The 25860-nt window shown below is 51.0% G+C and overlaps 1 protein-coding gene across 5 annotated transcripts in view; it reads right to left on the bottom strand.

The window, feature by feature from the left end:
- Positions 1-25860, bottom strand: part of LOC122390873 (gamma-aminobutyric acid type B receptor subunit 2-like) — a 143788-nt gene that overhangs the window by 3532 nt on the left and 114396 nt on the right. For 3 of the 5 annotated variants that reach the window (XR_006258242.1, XR_006258243.1, XM_043384286.1), the window contains exons 13-17: positions 25209-25400; positions 23364-23475; positions 19744-19828; positions 17285-17464; positions 14057-14712 (exon numbers count right to left, since the gene is read on the bottom strand). Coding sequence is in view for 2 of the 5 variants with exons in the window: in XM_043384286.1 (XP_043240221.1) it covers positions 14057-14712; positions 17285-17464; positions 19744-19828; positions 23364-23475; positions 25209-25400 (1225 nt within the window). In the remaining 3 variants the exon portion in view is untranslated. The remainder of the gene's footprint in view (positions 1-14056; positions 14713-17284; positions 17465-19743; positions 19829-23363; positions 23476-25208; positions 25401-25860) is intronic. The other 2 variants (XR_006258244.1, XM_043384288.1) reach the window with 1 other exon arrangement.

Below are 25860 nucleotides of genomic sequence, written 5' to 3'. Positions count from 1 at the left end.
ACGGACAAATCGATCACCTGATGCAATGCGTGTTGCGTAACCTACCAAAGTAGTTATGTTAGCATGTTTTGCTCACGATAACGTACCACATGAAAATGACGAAACGAAGAGAAAGCAATAGAGAAGCAAGAGAAAGAGAAAGAGAGAAAAAGAGAGATTGAGAGAGAGAGAGAGAGAGAGAGAGAGAGAGAGAGAGAGAGAGAGAGAGACGAGGCGAAGAGGAAGAAGGGAAAGAGTGCGAGGAGCACACGTCGCCGTCGGCAATTGACAGCGCCGGTACAAGTTTGGTAGCCCGCCGGCCCACCCACCGAGAGCCGCCGCCGACGCCAATGTGATTGGCGCACTGTCCCGGAAACTCGGTAATTGAATTTCATCGACCGCACTGTGCGATCTCGCACTGTGGCGGCGCGCGCCAAAAGCAGACACTTTGAAGGAATGTGGGCCCATTTCTGGCGCACACTGAGGCATCTCCCCCGGGAGTCGCCTCAAAGTCCCCGCGCGGCAATCATTTGAGCGCCGCCTAAAGAGTGTTTTACAAAGTGGAGTGTGCGAGCCAACACTCCAATGATGGGAAAATGTGCGACGCTAAAACTTAAACTTGTGTACCTGCGTGTGCTGTTGAAAATTGTGTAACTAGTTATTGTAACTAACTAAATTGTGGGCTGAGCACTGGCGGATCCAGGCTTGCGTTTTGGGGGGGGGGGGGCCAACTCATGCAGGAACCAAACCCCCAAATCCCCCAAATCCTGTTTTCTCATCGGATTTAGGGCACTTATTTTTCGTCACAGCCCTGACACTATGCATATTTTTTTAACTAAAAAGAAAAATATATAAATGGTAGCCCACCCGACCCATGCCTTTATATTACTTTGTAAACACTTACCATTGCTTTTGTCGACCAGTTAACCCGCTTCCAGTCAGTGCTTGGGTCCCTTTGCGGGCCGGGAGGTGGTAAAACACCCCCTGTCTAACTCGGCTTCTGGGCCACGCACTGATTGAACTATGTTTCATTATCGTTTGGGGGGAGGGGGCAAACGGGCCACTTTAGGCTAGGCCTCTGGGAAGGGGGCATGGCCCTAAATGCCCCCTCCCTGGATCCGCCAGTGTTAGAGACCATTGGAGCTGCAGTTGGGTACCTCAGACGTCAGGGTACGCCCTCAGATGTATAGGACTCGCATGGAGACCTCTTATGCTATAGTGGACTGAAAGGACCCAAAGGAGCCTGTCTAGGGCTCCCGGAGATAGACGTGGGCCCTCAGGAGCCCGCCAGAGCCCCCAATGAGGGATAAGTGAGGGATACCAAGTGCCTGCAATTGCATATTGCATAAGCCATAACGCCTTCACAAATCAATATATACCAGTATAGCGCCTTTTGGGGCGACTAACGGAGCGAGCGAGGGGGTGAGTCTTGCACGTGCGAAATTTCGAGGGGGTACCTCCAACTGACTTGTGCACGGCACCCTACTGACCGGTTTCTAGCGATGTGCCAAATTTGAGCACAATCGGCCCAGCCGTTCTCGAGATCTGGGAGCGGCATCCTGCACGTGCGCACGTGCAAAATGGGTCCCAACTGACTTGTGCACGGCACCCTACTAACTGGTCCCTAACCGTGTACCAAATTTGAGCGCCATCGGTCCAGCCGTTCTCGAGATCTGGAAACGACCCCTGCACGTGCGCACGTGCAGCAGCACCCCAATTCTGGCACATGGATATGCAGTGCCTAGTGGGTGCCTACCTACATGCCAACTTTCAGCGCAATCGGCCAAGTAGTTACCGAGATATTGCAACAATTACAAAACTGAAACCCCTTCGTTTTGCACGTGGCACGTGCATAAGGGGTCACCCACATGCATCGGGAATAGTCCAATACTTGGTAGAAGGAATGAAGCTACCCTACAAAAATTACCGCTTGTAAATCGGTCAAGTGGTTGCTGAGATATAAGCAGGGTTGTATACCAATCAAGTCGATTGAATTGATTGATTTGTTTCAACGCGTATTTTGAGTTGATTGGATTGAGTCGATTGACTTTTCGAGATGACTGGTTGACTGACTCGTTTGACTTTAGCGACTGGTTGACTGATTTGATTCCCGAAAATTAGAGTGACTCGTATGGTTGAGTCGATTGAATGGAAAGTTCAAATAAGTTTTAGTTGACGAAAAATAATGACACCAATGGGGGCGTTCCACGAGAAGCTAATATAGATGTCGCTGCTAGTCAAAGCCTCAAAGTTTTTTTGCGCAGATGTTCCAAATGCGGCGCAGTCATATCGTGTTCATCTTTGCTTTTTTGTACTGGAGCTGCTCGCAGTTGCCATTGTAAACGAATCAGTTTCATGGAAATGATGACTGACTGACGCTGGGAAGAAATTGCGAATATACTGCGTATGTCCTTCGAACTTGAATCTGAGTAGAGTTTGGAGTCGGGTTTATCAGATTGTGATTTAACTTGTTGAAAAGACGATCAGAAGCGTTAGGTAAAAGCGTTAGAAGGCCTTGGATAAAATAAAGAAGCTTGCAAACATGGTTGGCTGGTGTGTTCCTGGATGCAGTAGCACTGTTGGAGGGCACAAAATACCACGTGAAGAGAAGGTGAGCCAAGTGAATAGCCCGGTTACCACACGTCATATAACATTTTCAATATTTCTATGTCCAAATGGCAAGGTGGACTTGAAATTTTGTCAGAGATTTTAGCTCATTAAATTTATCAGTCATGTACATGGGTGGATAATGTGGTATGACAGGTGTGGCATGACCCAGACCACAACATAGATACTAGGCCACACCGAGATGTTCCTCGCTACACCAACTTTTGCAACCATTCTCCACCAAGGGCTTTGTGTACAAGAAATTGGCATATATTTGCTGCTGATACAGCCTGAAGGGCATACCTATCATGGATTGATCATGTGTAGTATATCATGTCGGCTGCCTGCCATTTAAGTACCTATGCCATTGCTGAAACTCCTTTTGAACTTTCCACAGCCTTTTGGCTTAAAGATGTCTCACTGAGGCCGTAATGTCAGTTTTCACATGCAACTTGCACATTCTTATAGTTAAATTGGTCTTGATACCCTGACCTGGAAATTCTTACCAATTCTTTCCACCAGGTACCAATTCTTTCTTTTAAAAATGCAAATCAGGACAAAATTCATTCGAGAACAAAGACATCCATAATCAGTAACTTCAAAGATTGTGAAGGAATGCAACACAATTCAATACAAAATATCATGCCAAGGTCAATAAATAGCAATTCTTTGCCAGGTAGTTCATACCTATTAACATTCTACCTTTGTTATTGTGTTCATTTTGATGCATAATCTAACCACAATTCCTCCTGTTTTGCTTTCAGTCAGGAAGCAGCTGAAATAAAATGCTGTCCCAAGCATTTTCCCATGGACTTCTGCAAAGAATAAGGTAGAAGTGCAGAGGAGAGCCAGGAGCATACAAAGACAGCACACATCTAAACAAGAAGATGTTGCTGAAGAGCCTGATGCAACTCTTGATAGGATAGGCAACTTTGATACAGTTGAGGAAGTTGTTGCTGAGAATGACTACCATGAAAATGCTGAAGTCGCTGATGAGTCTGCAGTTGCACCTCAGCCTGAGCGTGCTGATAAATCCGTGCAAGCAGAGCAAAGTAGCGTGAACTTCTCAGTAGACCGCTTCAGTAACAATGACAAGGCCATCAAGTTCTATACCGGATTTGATAGCTTCGAGCACTTTCGGATCGTATTTGACTGTCTGGGTCCGGCAGCGCATAGGCTTCAATATTACCCGGATGGCTCTGCTTGCACGGTGATCCCTCCTCTAGACTGTTTCTTCATTACACTGGTAAAGTTAAAGAGAAACAAAGAACTTTTTGAACTGAGCATGATGTATGACGTGTAAGTCTCGCTGATATCCAACATAGTCATCACATGGGTGAACTTAATGTATCGCGAGTTTCTGGACATGGGACTAGGTTGTGGGTTCGGGGCGGGCCGCAGCGAGGATTCAGGGATCACAAAGGTGATTATAGACTGTACAGAGGTAGCAACTGTGAAGCCTGGAAACGTGATCGCGCAGCACGCCACGTATAGTACGTACAAATCTACAAACACCATGAAGACACTAGTGGCAATAACACCCTCGGATATCGTAACTCACGTTTCCCAGACATATGGTGTAAGCACCAGCGATAATGCGATAGTGCAGGAAAGCGGCTTGTTGGAGAGCCTCGGGCCGGGAGCGGAGGTCATTGCTGACCGTGGATTCACTGATCGTTGCCTCGCCGAGTCTAGATCTGTGAAGCTTGTGACCCCAGCCTCGATGAAGGGTAGAGGACAGTTACCGCCTAGCGAAAGAGCCGCATCGGGGGCCCTGTCATCTCGACGCATACACGTGGAACGTGTTATTGGGTTAGCCAAGACCTACGCTATTCTATGTGTGTGTCGGATGTGTGTATCTCAGGTTAAGCTAAGCACGGAAATAGTGTACATCTGCTTCATGCTCGCCAACTTCCGAAGGAATATAGTGAAGTAAGCGTACCACACTCCAGCGAGTCGAGAGGTTCTGAATGTCCTAGTGTCTACCTATGTATGTCTCTGACTTACTATGTTCCGACAGATCAATGAATACACGTCTCATATTACATCAATTTTTGCAGTTTTCAGAAACGTGTAATACAGGGACGTATCAGGCGCGTGTAGTAACAGAGTTGAGCCGAATCTCAAATACCAGGCAGCCGTATTAGTACAGTACAACAATATAATTAAATATATACTCAGATAATCGACTCTCCTTCCTCTCCTCATCCGCATAACTCACTAGTCGCAGCCTATCAAAGCCTGCAAAATGTATGCGCGCCAGATTTGTACCAGCTGCGCCAAACGCCTTTGAGGCTTTGCATAGCAGAGCCACCTGGTGGATTAGTTTCCCCTAGAACGCCCCATTGATGACACCAAAGATCACAAAACTACACTGAAAACTGCTTGTCATCACAACTGCAATATGGGGTAGATGGCCAAATAAAGAACAGGGCTTAAACATGAATAGCCAACTTTGACTTTCAACTGCAATAACTGCTCCAATCCTGGTAATAGAACCTGGCGATGCACCTACCTACCTTTCTGCGCTCAGCAGGAAACGTTTTTTTTTTTTAATCCAGATGATAAAGTGCAAGGCCCTATATACTAATAAAGTGTGATTAATTAATAATTCACATTTCCACATCTCCTCAGAAACAACCCACTGAACTCATCTGAAACCCCTACAAAAATAACTGAAACAAAAGTGCCGTTTTCGTCTCGCTAATTGCGTTTACGTACCTAATTAATAGCTAATTTGCTGCATTGTTTAATTTGCAGCAGAACGTTTGTTGATCCTTTTCTCCTGAGAGCCTAAGCATAACATATTTAATATATTTCATTTTTCTTAAAGTATTTTACCGAATATTATTAAGTGGTTTCATTTCAAATGAAATAATAATTAAAACGAAATTGGTGTTGTACAACCGATTTATTTTATGATGATCTACCATACTACATGATAATCAATGACGTCATCTTACCAAAAAATTAAATGACTTAGAATAAGGATTTATAAAAGCTTAGCATACTTATTGGCAAAACGTTTTTCGCAGTCGCACCGTGCCGTTTTCGCGTTTTAATTTTCCTTGTTCCTACTTCCTTTGTCCTTAACTTATCCTGTGGTTCCAGAGTCCCTGTCCTCTCCATTTCCTTTTAAATATATTTTTAATCCTCATCCCTATCCCCCAGTCCTAACAGTTTCAAATTGTATTGCAATAAAATGTTTTGAATTCTTCACATAGGTACCTAACATTGACATGCCACGTCCAGAGTCGTGGACCGCTAAATGCTTCAAATCTCTTCCTTCCCAATCTGACAACATCCCACGTCTCAAATGCACATTGTGTGGAAATATTTTTCAGGCTGCCCGTCAGTCTCTGGTCTAACCGAAACCGTCACATGCAGGTAAGATATTTATTTCTATTTCCCTATGGTTAATATGTTATTGATGCATATTATCCATTAAAATAGACATGGTGTAGGGTAAATGGCCAAATCACGAACACTGCCAAAATCCGAGCAGCCAACTTTCAACTGCAATATCTGATATTTAGTGTAAATGGAGTTGGAATATGGCCAAAATTAAATTGACAACTTTTAGGTGAAAGGTGGTGATTTGGGTTAAGGGGCGAGTCAACTACTGGGTTATTTTGCACCCATTAAATGAAACTTCTGCTCCAATTCTACCCATTGAACCTCAATATCATGATCCACCTGTCCATCACTAGGTATCCTTCCTTATTACATAGAAACTTTGAATGGCATGGCAATTTATAATTTTAAATGACAATATTTTTATGTTTCTTCTGTAGGTAGGTAGGTAGGTAGGTAGGTAGGTAGGTACACCAGACTGCTATGGACACTTTTCCAAGTTGGTGGGGCAAAAAACCTAATGTATGTCTTTGTTTGAGTCGTTTGATTGAGTTGATTGATTCCTTTCATTGTCGCGTTTGAGTCGATTGAATCAATTCCCGAAAACTGCTCTGACTTGATTGATTTGATTGGTTTCCCAAATTTGTCGTGATTGAATTGATTGCTATTGATTGAGTCGTATACAACCCTGGATATAAGCCTCGCAAAAGCGTCCGCACGGCCGGCCGGCCGGCCGCTCATACTCAGAAATTTCCGTTAATCTAAGGAAAGACTCCGCTCGCTTCGCTCGCTCCGTAATTATGTATCAGTGGCAGATCCAAGGGGGGCCACATGGGTCATGAACCCCCCTTGGTACGCCCGGGGGAACCACAGGCCTGTCAGGGGCACCACCGGCCTAGCAGGGACACCACCAGCCCGCCAGGGGCACCACAGGCCTAGCAAGGGCACCACGGGCCTGTGAGGGGCCCCACAGGCTTGTCAGGGGCACCCCAGGTCTGTCAGAGACACCAGAGACCTGCCAGGGGCGCCGCCGGCCTCGCAGGGGCACCATGGACCAGTCAGGGGCACCAGAGGCCTAGCAGGGGTACCACAGGCCTTACAGGGGCACCACCGGCCTTGCAGGGGCACCTTGGGCCTGTCAGGGGCACCACAGTCCTGTCAGGGCCCAGGGGCACCACAGGCCTGCCAGGGGCACCACCGGTCTAGCAGGGGCACCATGGGCCTGTCAGGGGCCCCACCGGCCTCGCAGGGGCACCACCGGCCTCGCAGGCATCACGGCATCACGCAGGGGCACCTTGGGCCTGTCGGGGGCATCACGGGCCTGTTGGGGGCACTTTAGGCTTGTCAGGGGCACCACAGTCCTCTCAGGTCCCAGGGGCATCAGCAGCCTAGCAGGGGCACCCTAGGCCCGCCAGAGGCACCACAGGCCTGCCAGGGTCCAGGGGCACCACAGGCCTAGCAAGGGCACCACGGGCCTGTCAGGGGCACCTCAGGCTCCCGTGCCCCCCCCCCCCCCCCCGGATCCGCCAGTGATGACACACCACGCGAAACACCGCCAACTACCAGCTGCCGCGCCATAAACACGTGCCAACAACAGTCTTTTTTGAAGGTCGACTCCGCTCGCGCAACTTTTGACTGACCCTCACTGCTACCATATTGCTTCCATATTATGCTGTGGAAAGGTTTACTTCACCAAGTGGCTAAAAACCTCTATCAAGGTATATTTTCTTAGCAATTTTTCTGACGTTTTTTTTTGGGGGGGGCAAACAGGCCACTTTAGGCCTTTGGGGGGGGGCCATGACCCCCGTGGCCCCCCCTGGATCCGCCAGTGGGGCTGAGGATGGGATGTATTTAAAGCTAACCGCTTCCATAGGAGGCTGACGAAAAGGTAGTCCGGCTACTTATGAGAACTAAACGGGTCACGCACATACGGTTCCAGTTCCTGAGAACGCATATTTGACCGAAGTATTACCTGTGACCACACGCCTACATTGTGTGACATAGACGGGGATATATCCGTCTTTGAGAGCTCCAGCAAACACAGTTACGGCATTTAATCTGGCGCCGTCATCCGTTAAGCCAATTACTGCAGTGTTGGCAGAGCCGATCACGGCCGTGCTGCACAATTAAGTACGTTTCCTTTTGTTTGAAGGTCAGACATGCGAGCCGCCGGCGCCGCACGCAAACTCTCCATCGACGGCAGCATGGAGCTGCAGCCCCGCCCCGTCGGTCTCCGTCGCCGTCCTTGTCGGAGCTGGGACCGCCGCGGTCGGTCTGTGGTCCAGATCGACCGCCGGAGTGGGGCGGCCGGCGCCTCCCAGCCCACTAATTCCCACCCCAGGGACCGCGCGGCACCGCTGATCAGCTGGGCGCCGATGAGCCGTGGTGGGGCAGTCATTACACAGGGGCCCGCTGAGCATAGACTCTCACTACAACTGAGCCGCCGTGGGATAGTCATTTACACAAAGCTACAGACAGGCTCCCACCACAGCTGAGCCGCGGTGGGGCATTCGTTACACCACAGACCGAATGACAGACTCTCCCCCAGCTGTGGTGCAGTGAGGCTGTCATTATACAGGGGGCACTCGAGCTACAGACTCTTACCACTACTGCATATAACTGCTACGGCCTGCATGTGGCCACTGAAAGGCCCACGCTTCCAACTGTGAACCATATTTGATGATACTGGCGCTATGGGAATCGGGCGTTTTGGTTTAACATTTCACTTATCCCGTGCAAGCCAATCAAGCTCCATGTTATCATGTTATCATTGTTTGTTTTAAAAGCCTACGTGGGCAATTTACCCAAATGTGCAGCAGCAGTTGCAGCAACTGCCGACGAAGACATGTCTAGTGAGGTAATGCAATGTCTAAAGAAGGAATTGATCATGCATTGGTGATGAAACAACAATGTAAAGATTGCAAAGAGCGTAAAGGTGGAGATCGTATCAGGACTTGCGTCACATAAGCTTTGCTTCAGAGTGCGTTAACACGCGCAGTGGAAGGGGGGGGGGGGGCGGATTTCGCCCACCCCTCCTGTTTTTCGCCAATAACTCGCGCCGCAAACATAATATCAATGTGAAATTTTGGCTACCTGTCCAGAATTGAACTGCAGATCTTCTCGTGCAAGAAATAAGAAAATCGGTTCGCAACTTTTCTAGTAATAGCGGTGTAAAGTCAAACATCCTGCCGCCGCGGCGGCGCAGCGGCGCGGCGGCCGGCGCTAGCCGTTACGCGCCGCCTGAATTGTAGACTGTGCCGGGGCGGGACGGTTCCGTCTTTACATCGCGCTCCTTACCGCTGATTATATTCGATTCGCGTCAAATTTGATGAGAAGCCTAAGAAATGTACAGGCAATATTATTATCAAAGAATTTTGAAAATCGGCCGGTAAAAACTTGAGTTATGAGTGTGTAAACACAAAATTGTGATTGCCGCTTTTCCCGCGTCGGCCGATCCCGCTTCAGCCGGCGACATCTTACCCTTAGCAGGCTTCTAACTGCCGTATTTATTGTTTGATTAACTAGAAATTCACCATACATACTCACAAATGTATGTTCTTTCGTAAAGTGAAAGAAAAAAGAAAATCGGCCGGTAACTTTTTGAGTTATCGGCGTGTAAACGCAAAAAAGTCCCTCATATGGCAGATTTGTCCACATTTGACCTCATTTGACCTTGAAGATATTGACCTAGGGTCATGAAATTCACACACAACAGAGTTCCCCAGGGCCCCATCTACCCTCCAAATTTCGTCTTCCTAGCTCCACTGGGAGCTGAGATCTTAGGGGGGCGCCATCCGCCCCCCCCCCTTCCACTGGGCGTAGTATTCGCAACCCTTCCACTGCGCGTGTTTAAACTGTGCATTGTGTGTACTGTGTACCTATGTGTGTGTGTGTGGGGGGGGGGGGGGGGAGGAGGTTGACGGAGACTTGTCTTACATATGTCCTCTGCACCCAAGCACATATTTATGCAATAATTTCACCATTTACCATATGACCGGATCAAAGGGCGACATTACGTTACCAATCGTGTGCAGCTGTCTCTCTCAGGCAGCTGCAGATGACAGCGGGAATCGACTGGTGATTACGGCCAGGCAGGCAGACGTTTCAACTGTTAGGTGTCATCTGGCGCGAAAACAAGCCATCACTGAAATCCTGAACTGATAACGTTTGACTCGATCATCTTGAGGTACCTTATGCTGTTTTATACTTCCATGTCATGACATTGCGAAATCATGTACATGTCGCCGCTTAGAGAAGCACACCTTTCCTTTTTTTTTTGGTGCACCGTTTAGAATACATAGATAATAAAATTGTAAGAAAGATAACACAAAAACTTCACTTTGCGATCCATATAATGTGTGAAATATGCATGCCCAATAGACCAAAACTGTCACATTCAGCGATTATTTTTTTGCCAAGTCAAATGATAAACTGTCTGGTCACTTTAAATTCATGACCATAAGTTAACAACAAATTTACAGCTGGCTGAGTTATCATCAGCGTTTGGCATTCTTTTAGCCGAATATGCTTTTATTGCTTCTATACATAAACACGCCATCATATGCTGCATAGTGGACTCGAGCATTCATCAATAGAAGGCCCGCGCTCAATCAATGTCATCCGCTATGTCGCAGAAAGTTTCAGAGTGTCGGGTCCTGGTGAAAAATGCCCATGAGAAATCACTGTGGCATGTAGGCTATAAACTCCAATGGTATCATTAATTCAAATGATTAAATACGTTACATGACCTGCTGGATTCAAAGAAAATTAAAGGCAACAGTACCGAGACGACATTGTTCCGACACCGACCCTGTTTAAAATGGAAACCTCACATTGTTTGTGTTATTTCCTGCATGTGAAACAATTGCTAGCGTCACATCGAGCCTCTCCTCTAGATAGTTCCGACCGCGCCCGGTCTACCATCAGTCAGCAGAACTGAGCCCCAGAACTGCCCGAACCAGGCCGAGACATCACCTCGTTTGGTGGCCGGGCGCCGCTCGCAGTACAAAAGCAATCTGAACTGGCCCCAAATCAGCCCGAGGCCACGGCCGGAAATGGGAATCGTGCTCCTCATGCGACCAAAACACTCTCCTCTCGAACTGAGAGGAGGGTGGCCTCTGCTCCCCGGCCGGCTGCCCCGCTGCCGCAGGACTCAGGAGTGACGCGAAACGCTGTCCAACTGCCGAACGATACAATCTCAAAACACGGCGACGTTACGCACTTCTAACATTTCGCATGTGAAAGGCTGTACATATATGTTTATTTTGCAAAAAAAGATAAACGTTTTCATTGAAGACAAGCTAGTTATGTATGCAATTAACTAATTGTCTTTTTGAACGTAAATCACCCATTTAACCCTCGGCCTGGCAGGGGGGGGGATCGATGCGACCCCCCTAAGGTTTTTCAAAGATAGCGTAAAAACGGCGGCGCGCAGCGCCGCCAAATTTGGCACAGCTTATAGGGCAGCCTTTGTACATATGACCTGAAAATTTCAGGTCCAGATGACCTTGGGTCAGGTCACCAGGTCAGAAAAACCGGTACAGGGTCATGGTCAAATTTCAATTTTTTTTTGCACCTGTCCAACTCACAGTTTTTGACTGATTTCCTTCAAACTTTCAGGATGTGCTAAGTTCACCGAGTTGTATAACATATAATTCGGGTTTTTTGAGGTCACTGACCTGAGGTCAGTTAGAGGTCATTACGTCGTAATGTTAAGCCTATGGGAAAATACTAAATTCGGAAAATACTGGAGATATCCGCTTCCTTCTATCACTTTTGTGCTTTGAAACCACAGTACTTAACAGCAGGTCACTTGGTGCTTCTTTGTTTGGCGTAATTATCCATGGGTCAGGTCAAATGAGGTCAGCTGAGGTCAAATGACGTTTTTGCCAATAACTTGGCCCATAATGACGCTAGAGCTTAAAAAATGGTGTCATTGTGTTCCTGGTGATCAGCCGAATCCAACGATATGCGATATGATGCAATTTGGCTAACTTTAACTTAATTGATTAATTAAAGTTTACTTAAAAATTAAGAAAAACTTTAAGTATACTTAAGCAAGCTAAAAAGTATGTCATTCGACGCGTCTTGACGTGCTGAGTTCACTGGTGCTTTTCTTTTTGCTCTATCTTAATTAGATCAAAAGTTATAAGCGAAAAACTTTTGACCTGTTTTAAGCGAAATTTTTACATTTATACCCCCCAAAACCCCCCTAAATATTGACCCTAAAGCAACCAAATTTGCACAGGGGCGAGAACTCCAGGAGTTTCACCTACCTACCAAATTTGGTGTTTCTAGGTGCCATAGGAGCCAATCGCAAGGGGGGGGGGGTCGCATCGACCCCCCCTGCCAGGCCGTGTTATGAAAAATGCCCTGCCAGGGCGAGGGTTAATTGCTATGGTTGCAGTGCCGTTCAAACACCTCATTTAAAGACGTGAAAAGATCATTAGCAATAGCAACAAATATATGTTTATCTCACGTTCTAAAATAACAAAAATAATCGATCTTTGAATCGCAGAGGTAGCGGCGCTGGTGATTGAACTGGTTCCCACCCCGTGCTGCCCCCCCCCCCTCCCCCCGTGGCACGCGCCGGATGTGCGGTCTCCGCCGGCGGAGCTTCATTTCGGGACCCGGACCGTCTCTACGATCTGCGCCATCGTCGGGCAGCTCATCTCTGCAGTGATCATTTCGTGCGGCGCCATTTCTTGCCGCGCGGCCCGACGTCGTTTGTGATGGCCTTCGGATGGAGTCCCGGCACAGAGCCGACCGACTGCCGCCGCCGCGTCCACCACCCAGACTAATCAATCGACAGAGCTAATTCGACGTCATCGCCGCGGCGCTCGTCAAAGGCGGCTCTTTCATTTAACGGCCGGAAACGGCAGACGGGTACAGAGGGGGAGGGGGGAGTGGACAGGAGTAGAGTGGAGCTGATCGACCCTATCATGTGGGGATAAAGTGATCGGTGCTATTTTAGTGATAAGGGCATTCGGAACCTGCTCTAACTTAAAATGTGTTGCCGAACCCTTCAGCCCCAGTGCGTTTGCCATGTTAAATGTTGAATGCTCATCGCCTCACAGACGCACGCACCAGTCTCAGGTGCGGCGTGCCCCGGCGCGGCGCCCGACCAGCCCCGCCACGTGAGGCCGTCCCATCCATTGCGTCGTGTCCGATAACTCCGCCGCCGCCGAAAGTTGGATGAGGCCGCGCCCGCGCCGGCGACGTGCGGCGGCGCGGGCGGGTGCCGCCACCGCCAGTCTTACCCCATAAACCGAGCCGAGTCGAATTTACCGCCGCACCGTCCGGCGGGCGGGCAACAGGGACATAAAACACAGGCCAGCTGGCGAAACGGGCCCATCGCGGAGAGGTATAGAACTATAGAGCGCCGAGCACCGCAGAGGAGAGGCATGGAGTGGGGCACATGGAGGCGGGGCAAAGAGCGCTTGGGTGGGTAACTCAGAGGAGAGGCGTGTTGGTGGGGAGGAAGGTGGCGGGAAGAGGCCTTTTATGGAGGGAAAGTGCGGGAGGAGGTCTCTGGGACTGAGATGCCACGAGTTGTTACGCGCACGGAACGGCAGTAACTGAAAGAACAGATGGTTAAACGACATCCAATTGATTTCCTACCAGCTAGTGTTGAAAAGCATGATGTTTTACATATGTCATGCTACAGGCGACTCTATAACATCAGCACTCAGCAGCTACCCACAGTGCGAGACAAAACACGATCCGATGCGATAAATCACGCTACGTCGGGTTCGCCCAGCAGCTAGACGAGCTAAGGGCAATGCAAGGACACCAAACGCGAGTTATTTTCCAATTTCCTGCGTGGAACGACAGTTCGGGCTCAATATATTCGGCCTTAATGCGACGGATGGGAGAGATGCGTCAACCGAAAGAATGGAACTGCTATAATTTTGAATATAAAAGCTTCTTTTCAGGGAAACATAAAAGGATGAAAGTGTTAACTTTACATAAACCAGCACAATTAATTTTTAAAGGAGCCTAACCCTCTTCGATCGAAACGAGCCTCGTCCTTCATGCATTGATAGAAAAAGGCCACAGAAAAATTAAAACAGCTGCTCACGGCCTATGCTGGCCAACATATTCACAGCACACTCACCTGATTCTGCGACCGGTTTAACGCTGAGCTGGCTGTTGCGCATGCGCAGCATCTGGAGGACGTCTCCGTTGACGAGGAGGGCGTGCCCGGGGGGCGGCGGCGCCGACTCGGAGACCGACTGGAGGTCCGAGTCGCCGCACTCGGCCGACAGCGAGTCCAGCGAGCGCGTGGTGGCCTCGGCGCTGGAGCCGCTCGGCTCGCTCGGCCCGCTCGACTCGCCGAGTCGCGCCGAGTCCGAGTCGTCGTCGGGCGGCGGCGAGTCGAGGTCGGCGCCGTCGCCGACGTCGCCGCCCTCCAGGTGGCTGGGGTCGGAGCTGGACGAGTGCAGCGCCTGGAAGGCGGCCTCCTCGATGAAGCGCGAGATGGAGCTGCTGTTGTTGGTGACGGTGCTGTACGACGTGGCGTTGATGATGTTGGCCAGGCTGGCGTTGAGCGCGTTGATGGCGCTGGCCAGGCTGTACTGGCGCACGCCGGGGTCGCTGCGCCGGCGGAGCAGCGGCTCGTCGCTGGCCGGCACCGACAGCAGACCGTGGTGCATGACACAGTCCAGAGAGCTGCGGCCGAACTTGTGCACGGCCGGCGCCGACTGGCCGAGCAGCAGCTCGACGGCCGGCTCCTCGGCCAGACTCTCCTCCCCGTCCTTCACCGCGTAACAGCTGCCGCAGGGAGAGAGGGAGGTGAGGGGAGGTGCGGGGTCCTTCACCGCCTAACAGCTGCCGCAGGGAGACAGGGAGGTGAGGGGTCCTTCACCGCGTAACAGCTGCCGCAGGGAGACGGAGGTGAGGGGTCCTTCACCGCCTAACAGCTGCCGCAGGGAGACGGAGGTGAGGGGTCCTTCACCGCGTAACAGCTGCCGCAGGGAGACGGAGGTGAGGGGTCCTTCACCGCGTAACAGCTGCCGCAGGGAGAGACGGAGGGGCAGGGTGAGTCACACTGCCGCGGGCTGGGGCTGCTCGAACAGCGGGACAGCTGGACATGGAGTACAATCACCGCCTAGTGTCCGGGATTTCCATTATGTAAGCCTTCCCAAGCAAAAGCTTATGGCGTGGACGTGATATTGCGGTTCTTAATTCTAGGCTCGTCACCACGAACTAGCACTGGAGCTAAAACGCAGTGTCTTATTCGTGGGTTTTCTGCGACAGAGGGCAGAGGAACTTTAAATTTAAGTCATTCCTTTGAAATTATTCATATACGAGAAACAAACCTTCAAGCGTTTTCTTTCATCTATCGCTGATGGTGCTTTTAATGATAAAAGGACAAAGAAAATGTCTTCTGTGAGCAACATATTTGCGACGGTGAGCGGCACAAACTTGTCAACACAATATGTTCTTTGGTCCTTTGCCAATATCTAAAAAATGTAATTCTTTTAAAAGAATGCTAAATAGCAGCCCATTTAGGGGTTTAACACTCGCCCTGGCAGGGGGGGTCGATGCGACACCCCCCTAAGGTTTTTCGAAGATAGCGTAAAAACGGCGGCGCGCAGCGCCGCCAAATTTGGCACAGTCTATGGGGCAACCTTTTTACATATGACCTTAAAATTTCAGGTCCGGGTGACCTTGGGTCAGGTCACCAGGTCAGGAAAACCGGTACAAGGTCATGGTCAAATTTCAATTTTCTTTTTGCACCTGTCCAACTCACAGTTTTGGACTGATTTACTTCAAACTTTCAGGGTGATCTAAGTTCACCGAGTTGTATAACATATAGTTCGTTTTTTTAGGCCACTGACCTGAGGTCAGTTAGAGGTCATTACGTCGTAATGTTAAGCCTATGGGAAAATACTAAATTCGGAAAATACTGGAGATATCCGCTTCGTTCTATCACTTTTGTGCTTTGAAACCACAGTACTTAACAGCAGGTCACTTGGTGCTTCTTTGTTTGGTGTACTTATCCATGGGTCAGGTCAAATGAGGTCAACTGAGGTCAAATGACGTTTTTGCCAATAACTTGGCACATGATGACGCTAGAGCTGAAAAAATGGTGGCATTGTGTTCCTGGTGATCAGCCGAATCGAATGATATGCGATATGATGCAATTTGGTTAACTTTAACTTAATTAATTAATTAAAGATTACTTAAAAATTAAGAAAACCTTAAGTACACTTAAGCAAGCTAAAAAGTATATCATTCGACGCGCCTTGACGTGCTGAGTTCACTGGTGCTTTTCTTTTTGCTCTATTTTAATTAGATCAAAAGTTATAAGCGAAAAACTTTTGACCTGTTTTTAGCGAAATTTTTACATTTATACCCCCCCCCCCCAAACCCCCTAAATATTGACCTACAGCAACCAAATTTGCACAGGGGCGAGAACTCCAGGGGGCCCACCTACTTACCAAATTTGGTGTTTCTAGGTGCCATAGGAGCCAATCGCGAGGGGGGAGGGTCGTATCGACCCCCCCCCCCCCCCCCCCTGTCAGGCCGTGTTATGAAAAATGCCCTGCCAGGGCGAGGGTTAAAAGTATGCCGTGCCATTTGCAATCATTGCATTTTTCCCATGATGTCGGAAAATAAACACTCAGGCACTACAAAAATGATTTATCAGTCAGCGATTAAACAATGAAATCAACGTGAGAGATTTACCTTATTACGGCCTTCTCCCGTTTCCGGCAATTTAACCAACTTATTTCAACTTATTATGTACCGTAGTTAAAGGCATCCCAACAGCCCTACTCAATCTGGCTGTGATGCCTTCTTGGTTCACCGAGACAGCACACTACATCCCACCATTATCGGTATACCTATGTATGAATTGGCGGCGGTCGGCTTAGAGCCCTGTCGTCAAACGGACACATATCTCGCCGCGGGCGATCCCCGAGCCAAATGGCCGCGATAAGTGACCAATAGACGTCAGCGCGCGACGGACGTCGCCGTGGGGGACCGGTCGGTTCGCCTACATCAGCTCCCGCCGGGCCCGTCAGAACAGACCAGTCAGTGGAAATGGCAGACCGAGCCGGCACACAGCACTGCAGTGGAGCGAGACAGTGCGGGGGACATTTAAACGGTAAAGACTGTAACAAATGTAACAACTGTACAGGGACCAGGACGTACGTAACATCAAATATGTGCAGCTGTAAGCATATCATGGGAAACTTGGAACTCCCAAGTTTCGCTGGCTCCCAAAGGGATATTAGCTTGGATTGAACGGTCGTCTATCAAGCGCACCAAGCTGCCATTAGTCCATCACATATGCCCAGTTTCAGCCCGCTGGGCCGTTATAATTGTTTCTGCTGACCTCGGCTCGTCGACGTTTTCGACGATGATGTTCCCCAGCTCCACCTCGAGGCCGTTGGCGACCAGGTAGTTGCGTTGGAAGGGCACAAACGGCGACGTCGGCGGCGACGGCAGCTCACCCAAGTTGTCCGTCGACGCGGCAATCGACGGCAGCAGCGTGTGCTGCACCGACGAACGCTTCCTGGGGACGCGCCCATGGGACGGGTCAGGGCGGGTCAGAGAGGCAGGTCGGTTTAGGTTAGGTCAGGTCAGGTTCGGTCGGGTCAGGTCGGATCTTGTCAGGTCTGGTCGGGTCAGGTCAGGTCTGGTCCGGTCAGGTCCGGTCAGTTTCAGCAACTGGCGCGTGAAACAAATGTTTCATTATGTGTTGCCGTTAAATGTTCCGACAAATTCCAACGGCGCGACAGAAACTCAGCAGCCGAAAAATGTCATAGTTGTACCCTATATTGGAGGTGATTTGTAAATCATGCCAGTACAAGTCTAGCCCTCGCCGGCCGAGGGGGGGGGGCGGGTGCCCCCCCCCCATAGGGTTTTTTTCGCCATAGCTCCGAACACGCTGGCGATAGAGAGCTGAAACTTGGCATACCTGACCTTTGATTCAAGCCGGATCTTTTGACACCAACCGCATTTTTGGGTCAGGTCAGGTCACTGACCTGTGACGTCATAAGTGAACCTCTGCACGGTCTTCAGATGTCGCAACTTCGCAATGCCCTCACTGCCAGAGGAGATGTCACAGGGAAATGAAACTTGCAGGATCTAGTATCCATTATGGGTCTCACAATTTGTATATCTCGGATTTTTCCTAAAGGTCATATGAGGTCAGGTCATTTTCGTGACCTCTCTATTATAAGTCAATGGGGAAAAATGAAAACTGCTATTCTGGCGCCGGGAACGATCTCCAACTATCTCAAGCACACAGAATCGTGATTTGATACACTCCTTGCAAGGTTAGATGCGTCACTTTTGCAATGTTGACCTTGCGTGACGTCATTTATGACGTCATCAAGGTCATATTAGTTTTTCTTCAATAACTCTTAATCAAATTGAGCTAGCGAGTCGGGAAAGCCACCAATGGACTCAGAAAGACCTGCCGAATCGAATGATATGCGACATGACCTCTTTCGACCAACTTCGTGACCTGGGGGTGCTGACCTGACCTTGACCTGAGGTCAACACCCCAAGTTGACCTGACCCGGACAAAAAGTATATCATTCGACGCGCCTGAGCGAGGCGAACACGATGCTGCCAAAATCGCGGCTCTGCGGCCGTTTTTTGCGAAGTTATTCACCAAAAACTGAACCGTATCTTGGGGCACTTGACCTGACCTCAGAGGTCACCGGTTGACCTAGGATCTTAAAATTGGGTACCAATCTCTGCGTCTCGTAACGGCGCACACGCTCGTTTTTTCCACGACGCGCTAGCTCCACCAGGGGCGAAACGGCGAGGGGGGTCGTACCCGCCCCCCCCCCCCTCGGCCGGCGCGTATGTAGAAAACCAATAGGTCCGGCGAGGGCTAGGATACTATAGTTGCTTGAAAGCCTAAGCTTATGAGAAGCCGATTGAAGCCGATGCAAATTTGGATTTCTGAAACACTACTGTGAATGGTTTCACATTCACCGAGCAGCATATTCTTAAATTCACTGATTTTAGCTCTCGGACTACATGGACGGGTGAGCCAGCATACAAGCGTTAGTTTTGTAGAACCAGAGAGCGCTTTATACCTGCTGCTATAATAGATGTTGGAAGAAAGCACAATTCAAAAAACATGTTTATCGTTTCTGTGCTGATAAAAGACCTTAGGCAAGACATTAGATGTTGTAGGATCAACTCCTGGCGGGCGGCGGCCGAATGATTTTGCATTATGTCTAGCTACAACTCATATTGACAATCACAACATCTATGCGGGATTAAATACATTTTTAATTATTTTGTTTTATCCAGAATGCGGCATTTACAGAAGTTAGGCCATTCTTTTTAAGGCTACTGATTAATCATTCTCAAAAGGGTTGTGGTTGTGTACATACAAATGTTTTGTTGTTATAAAGCTTTTGCTAATTTGACGATCATTAATCTGGAAATATACAACAACTTTATAGCAAAATGGCATTACCAACTGCTCTTATGCGAGTCCATGCAGTCTGCCCTACCTATCTTACTGTTTGTACGACCTCCTATCATAACTACAGCACGTGCATACCACGTGCACGCGCCGCATGTACATACGCACGCCGTAACGCATACGCAGTACGCATGCTCGTAAGCATGCACGCGAGAGAATATGAGCTTCTTCCCCATAGCAGCCTGCTAGCATTTCTGAGTTTAGTGCGCAACAGTGCGCATCTAGCTGCCCCTCTGACTACGTGCTAAGTAAAATCAGGCGAATACCTCCTGCCCCAATAGCGATAAGCAGTGTCGTCCGTGATGGGGCGGCGGGGGCCGTCCGGCGGCGCGCCGACTGACCTGAGGCTGGGCTCCGGCGCGTCCACATCGTACTCTGTGTAAGAGCAGAGCGATGTTATCTCGGTGCTCTCTGTCATCGAGGGCCCTGCGGACAGTGCTCAGTCAGCAGAGGGGCCGGCGGCAGCGGCCAGCCCGCCGGCCCGACCCGCGCCGCGCCGGCGGACCGGCACCCCCGGCCCAGTCCTGCCAGCGACTGGCCTGTCTACAGAGCACGTCTAGGTCATGCCTACCGGCTAGTCAACGGCACCGACGCACTGGGACAGACGTTTATCGAATGCGGGTCATAAACCGCTTTATGTTGTATGGATTTCACGTTTATACTGTATGGAGCATCGACACGCGCAAGGAAAAGAAAGCAAATATTATCAAACCAGTTCATATTGCATTATTCAAATTAATATACGACAGAGTTGCATTTAAATTGATATGCAGGACGTGAAGAATAAGTCATGATGCACCACTACTACAAACTATTTCCCAACATACACCCGAACACAGTAAGTCATAAATCGTTACACTTTGTTACGCCACTTGCAAACTACATATACTCGTATGCAGACTGCAGAGGGCAGAAACAGCTCCATGCAAACGATACCATATCCTTAACACGTTATAAAGCTGACTAGATTTATCATCACTGGATCACATGCGTAGTTGTCTACTGAAGGACAGTTTCCAAAAGATGTTGTTCGCTTTCGATACGGTAAATACAGAAAAAAATCGTAGAACGCCCAATGTCCGCCAACAAAAGCGAGAATCCCAGGAAAGAGAACAGTTGATGCAAAATGCAACAAGTGTTTGCAAATGCAACCATTTTTCTATAGCGGAATGGTCTCTCTCTCTCTCTCTCTCTCTCTCTCTCTCTCTCTCTCTCTCTCTCTCTCTCTCCTCTCTCTCCTCTCTCCTCTCTCTCTCTCTCTCTCTCTCTCTCTCTCTCTCTCTCTCTCTCTCTCTCATCAAGTGAAGATAAGGTTGATAAAATGATTGGGGTTCCTTGCTATACCATTATATAAGAAGTAATGTGTAAGTAACATTCCACCAATATTTAACGGGCAAAGTGGCGGATCCAGGATTTCGTCGAGGTGGGGGGGGGGGGGGCATACGGTATTGTGGCGCCTCCTGGCATTTGGTGCCGCCACCCTTTAAAAAAATCCACGGATTTCGGCCACTTACTCAGGGGGATGGTGCCCCCAAGATCTCGGGATGGTGCCCCTGAGACCTCGGGATGGGTGCCCCTGAGACCATGGGATGGTGCCCCCGGATACCTCGAAATGGTGCCCCCGGATACCTCGGAATGGTGCCCCCGGAGACAGACTTCGGGATGGTGCCCCCGGAGACTTCGGGATGGTGCCCCCTCTGCTCTCAGACCTCGGGATGGTGCCCCCAGACCTCGCGATGGTGCCACCGGAGACCTCGGGATGGTGCTCCCGGACCCTCAAGATGGTGCCCCCTCTGACCTCGGGAGGGTGCCCCCAGACCTCGGGATGGTGCCCCCAGACCTCGCGATGGTGTCACCGGAGACCTCGGGATGGTGCCCCCGGACCCTCAAGATGGTGCCCCCTCCGACCTTGGGATGGTTCCCACGGAGAAAGCGGGATAGTGCCCCCGGAGAACTCGAGATGGTGCCCCCGCGGACCTCGGTATGGAAATAGCCCCACCCGAGGCGAGGGACAGAAAGGGGCCTCCGGGAGAACCCGAAAGCGGTACACTATTCCGATAGACCTTCTGGATGGTGCCCCTTAGGAGACCTCTGGGTTGAAGCTCCCGTCGGTGACCTCCGTGATGAATTAAAAAAAAACATCCGTGATGGTGCCCCTCCGGGAGGCCCAAGAGGGGCATGGCCCCCATGCCCCCCCCCCCCTCTGGATCCGCCACTGAACGGACACGACGCATTCCCGAAACTGTCATGCAAGGAGATCAATGTCGCATGCAGGGTCGCAAAACACATCTAGTTAGGAAAAATACTGCTCAATTTACACTACGCAAAAGCAAAAAAAAAAAAAAAATAAATAAATAACGATGCCTAACAAATGCTTTTATGAACTTATACGGTGAAGCACCATGACTGTATTTAAAGACGCCTTTCTAATGGCAGACGGCTACCCTCTGCATGTATTATGTGGCTTTCAAATTTTAAGGAACCTTGTTTGTTGACATCCTAGTTCATTTATAATGTGAAGCCTTCAAAATCGCCACAAGACGAACGACGCCAGTAAACTCACTTTGCATAACGTAAGAGAGCCGCACTTTCGGGGCACGTCCGCCAACAAATCCGACATTATATCTCGACATCCTCAGAAAGAGCGCGTGACCTGGCCTGACGTGACTGAAAATTTGCAGAAATAATGGCGCTGTCGGGCAGTGAACACATACGGAGCGTCAGAGGTATTAGGAGTCTGTTCACGGCGGCACTCCACTGCGGCGCTTTATCGAGCGTGCAGCCGGCAACGGCGCTATTCCCAGTGCGACGAGCGCGGCGCAGTCGGCCGGGGAGCGGCGCGTTTCCGACCCGTCTGTCGCTGACAGGACATGGCCAGCCAGTGGTCCAGCGGAGCCGTCACAGCTCTCCCCGCTGTGACACCCTGCAGGCGGCGACCCGGGCCGGGCCCCCCCAATTCATCGGCCACCCCCGGCCACCCCTCCCGGCTCACCCAGCGGCGAGCCGATTGCATCATCAAGTTACATCACCCACGGCTCCTGTTTTTCTTCAGCATGCGCCACTGGCTTCCTTCTATCGATCTCAAACGAACTCAGTCTGCAGGCCCAACGATGCCAGCAACACGCAACGCACGTCACCTTCACAAACGTCCAAAGGTCCATATAGGTCACTCCGGCCGTCCTTGTCACGTAGCCTTTATGAAATAAACTGTTTTGTTCGCACCGTGCATCGTCCACCATCCGCCACCGACCGCCGTGGGCCCGCTGGCGCTGCCCTGGGGATACTGCTAGGTGAGCGGCCACCCCGGCCGATAATACAGCGACAGGACGTGAGCAGACGAGCAAATCTCCCGCGGGAGGCCACGCGCCGCGCCGCCCTAAGACGTCGGCGACGCGTGCCAAAATGGAAACCCAGCGCCGAAATGCTAACCTTAAAACAGAGGCTGTTTAGCGGGATCAAAACGACGTTCGCTGAGCCTCCGGCGAGGACTGCGCCTCAGTGTGGATCTGGCAATCTGAACAGGAGCTTTCGCACACAGGAAGAAAAACTCTGAGCAAAACAACAGAGCCAGGTCTGTGAGAACATCACGTAAACTTTGCCAAGCAGGGCTAGCAGAAAACAGGCCGCAGTTTTACGCGTGGGATTTTATACCGCCATATGAAAGGGAGAAGAGCATTGAACTGACTCGTGCTGTCAGCTGTGACCGAGTGTCGTACTGCAGGGGAAGAGGAGGGGGGGGGGGGGGGTCGGCCACCGAGCGGGACACAGCACAGGCTATCAGGCAGCCCGTGACCTCCACTCCACTGAGCGGGGCACAGCAGTCAGCACACGGCACACAGGCAGGCCGTGACCTCCACTCCACTGAGCGGGGCACAGCAGTCAGCACACGGCACACAGGCAGGCCGTGACCTCCACTCATGCCACCAGACGACAGCGGAGGAAGCGAATCGAGTGTGTTTACGTGGCTTGCCTTCCATGCCCAGACAGGACAGGCGCGGCACGGTGAGTCGCGCTCCGGCCATCCGCTGGTTGAGGTACTCCTGAGCCTCGTCCCCCACCTGACGCATCAGGTGCTGTCGAACAAACGGGGGGGGGGGGGGGGTCAGAGGGCAGCACACTGGGTGTCATACAGCGCAACGCAAATTTCCAGTTTCACGTCATTAATATTGATAAGTAGTTGCGTAATCACGAGGAACTTGCACTCGCAGATGCAAGGACTTTCGTCTTTGAACGGGCAAAAAAAGCATAGGAATGCTCCTCTGTCTTAGTTTTGTTCTATTGGTGTTCTATGACAGCCATTATGGAAGTGCATTAAATGATTTCCAAAAGTTAAAATAAGCACATTAGCCGGTTTACTGCAAAAGATCGGCAAGCATTATAAACCAATGATTATGTTACCAAAGCTTCATATTCATGACTGGGAATTATCCTTGTCTCATCCAGTAGAACCTAGGCAAACCCAAAGATCTGTCAATTAACTAGTCGGCAAACAGCCATAAATCACAGATGGGTCGTATACCGCACTCTGGGATGACACGCTGGAACACGATGGAGACACAGGCAAACAGCCATATCGCCAGCGTCCGAGGCAATAATTTACTGGCCCACACTGCCGGTCCGCGGTGACCACGGCATCCGCCGCTGGCCGCCCGTCGAAGCCGACGATCCTGTGCCGTCGGACCGACCGCGGCTTTGTTCAACCTCTTATCCAGCGATAAGCAAACAGAGCGCCGTTGGAAACTCAAAACTGAGCCGGGTTAACCAAAGAGTCCACACTGTGTGATGACAGTTTTGTGTGTTGAGAGTTTCACTGAAGTCATGGACACTAATCCAGTCCATAGTTCAGCAATCTAGGGTGATTTCTGTCCGCTATCGTACAGTGCGATCTGTCATCAGTCTTCTCGATCACATTCTCTCTGACAGAGCCGCAGCCCTTCCCTGTCCCCTCCCCGCCTGCACCTCGGCCGGTATCGTGGACGCAGCTGTCGTGCGCCCCCCCCCCGTCCCCCTCCGACCATCTGACACGCGACGGTGCCATCAACTAACTGCCGGCGGCCGTCTGCGGTCAGACGGCGGCGACAGAATGACGTACGACCGCGCCGGCTCGTCATAACGATCAGCCGGGCGGAAACGATACGGGCTACGACCGACCATCTCGGGTGACAGTCGCTTCATTCCATAACAATGCCGTGAGAAGTGGCCCCGACAGCGACGACAGCCGCCGCGCCGCCCCTGGCGTTTATGGGATACACTGCCGCGGCATTCGAATAGCTTACTCGGAAACATTTCGGGACTGCTCTCTGTCAGTTTGAATTCAATTCCGCGACACCATCTAAAGCCGCCACTTACGGTACGTCTCTCGATAGCTGGAGTGGTGTCAAGGTCAATGGTATCGATCGGTGTGGGTCAATGCAGCCAGCGACCCCAATCAGCGCTATCAGATAAACCCTAGCTGGCCAGGGCCTGTCTGTGAGCGAGGTATCTGTGCCAGCGCGGACGGCGGGTGTCCCTGTACAGGCCGGCCCCGGCACTGCCCCGGCACTGCCCCGGCGCTGCCCCGGCGCAGCCCCGTCCTTCACCCACGTCCAGTCCCTGCTCGAGAACGCTGCCCCGGTGATGCCCCGGCTCTACCCCGGCACTGCCCCGGCTTTGCCCCGGCACTGCCCCGGCACTGCCCCGGCACTGCCCCGGCACTGCCCCGGGCCAGCCCCGGCGCAGCCCCGTCCTTCACTCACGTCCAGTCCCTGCTCGAGCAGCGGACCCCGGCGCTACCCCTGCGCTCAGCGCTGCCCCGGCGGTCACTCACGTCCAGCTCCTGCTCGAGGGCGCGCAGTTTGAGCCGCAGCCGGGTGGCCATGTCCTCTGATCGGCGGATGTTCTCCCTGATGCCCAGCGCGGCGGCGTTCACCGTGCACTGGTAGCCCCGCGAGCGGGGCGGCTTCAGTGTGGCGCGCAGCCGGCCCGGCGGCGCCCGCTTCGACTTCTGCAGCTCAATTAGCTGCCGGCGGGGCGGGGACACAGGTCAGAGCGGGGGCAGAGAGACAGGGCAGGGAGCAGGGAGCAGGGGGGCAGAGACTAGACAGGTCAGGGTGCAGCGCTGCAGCGATAGAGGTCAAGGAGCAGAGGCACTTCAGAGAGCAGTGAGACCGGTCAGGCTAGGGAGTTGTTACACGGGTCAGGTCACGGAGCAAAGAGAGGTCAGGCAGGTAACAGACAGGTCAGGGCAGGGAGTGGCTACACAGGTCAGGCCAGAGAGCCTTGGCGAGAATATGCAGAGCAGAGTGGCGATATCACAGAATCGAGGAATGAAGGAGCAGTCGAGTTCGAAGGAGCAGTACAGGTTGAGGATCGGGGGAGAGGTCACAGGCTGTGGTTGGATGAAGGAGAATAAGGTCAGGTGATGAAAGTTCTGACACTTTTAAACATAACTAACATCCTTCACTGTCAAGTGGTTTTCA

This window comes from Amphibalanus amphitrite, unplaced genomic scaffold (assembly GCF_019059575.1).
Source record: "Amphibalanus amphitrite isolate SeventyFive unplaced genomic scaffold, NRLGWU_Aamphi_draft 000413F_arrow, whole genome shotgun sequence".
NCBI lineage: Eukaryota > Metazoa > Arthropoda > Thecostraca > Balanomorpha > Balanidae > Amphibalanus > Amphibalanus amphitrite.
Note: the sequence above shows the minus strand (reverse complement) of the source record. Positions and strands in the feature narration are given on the sequence as shown.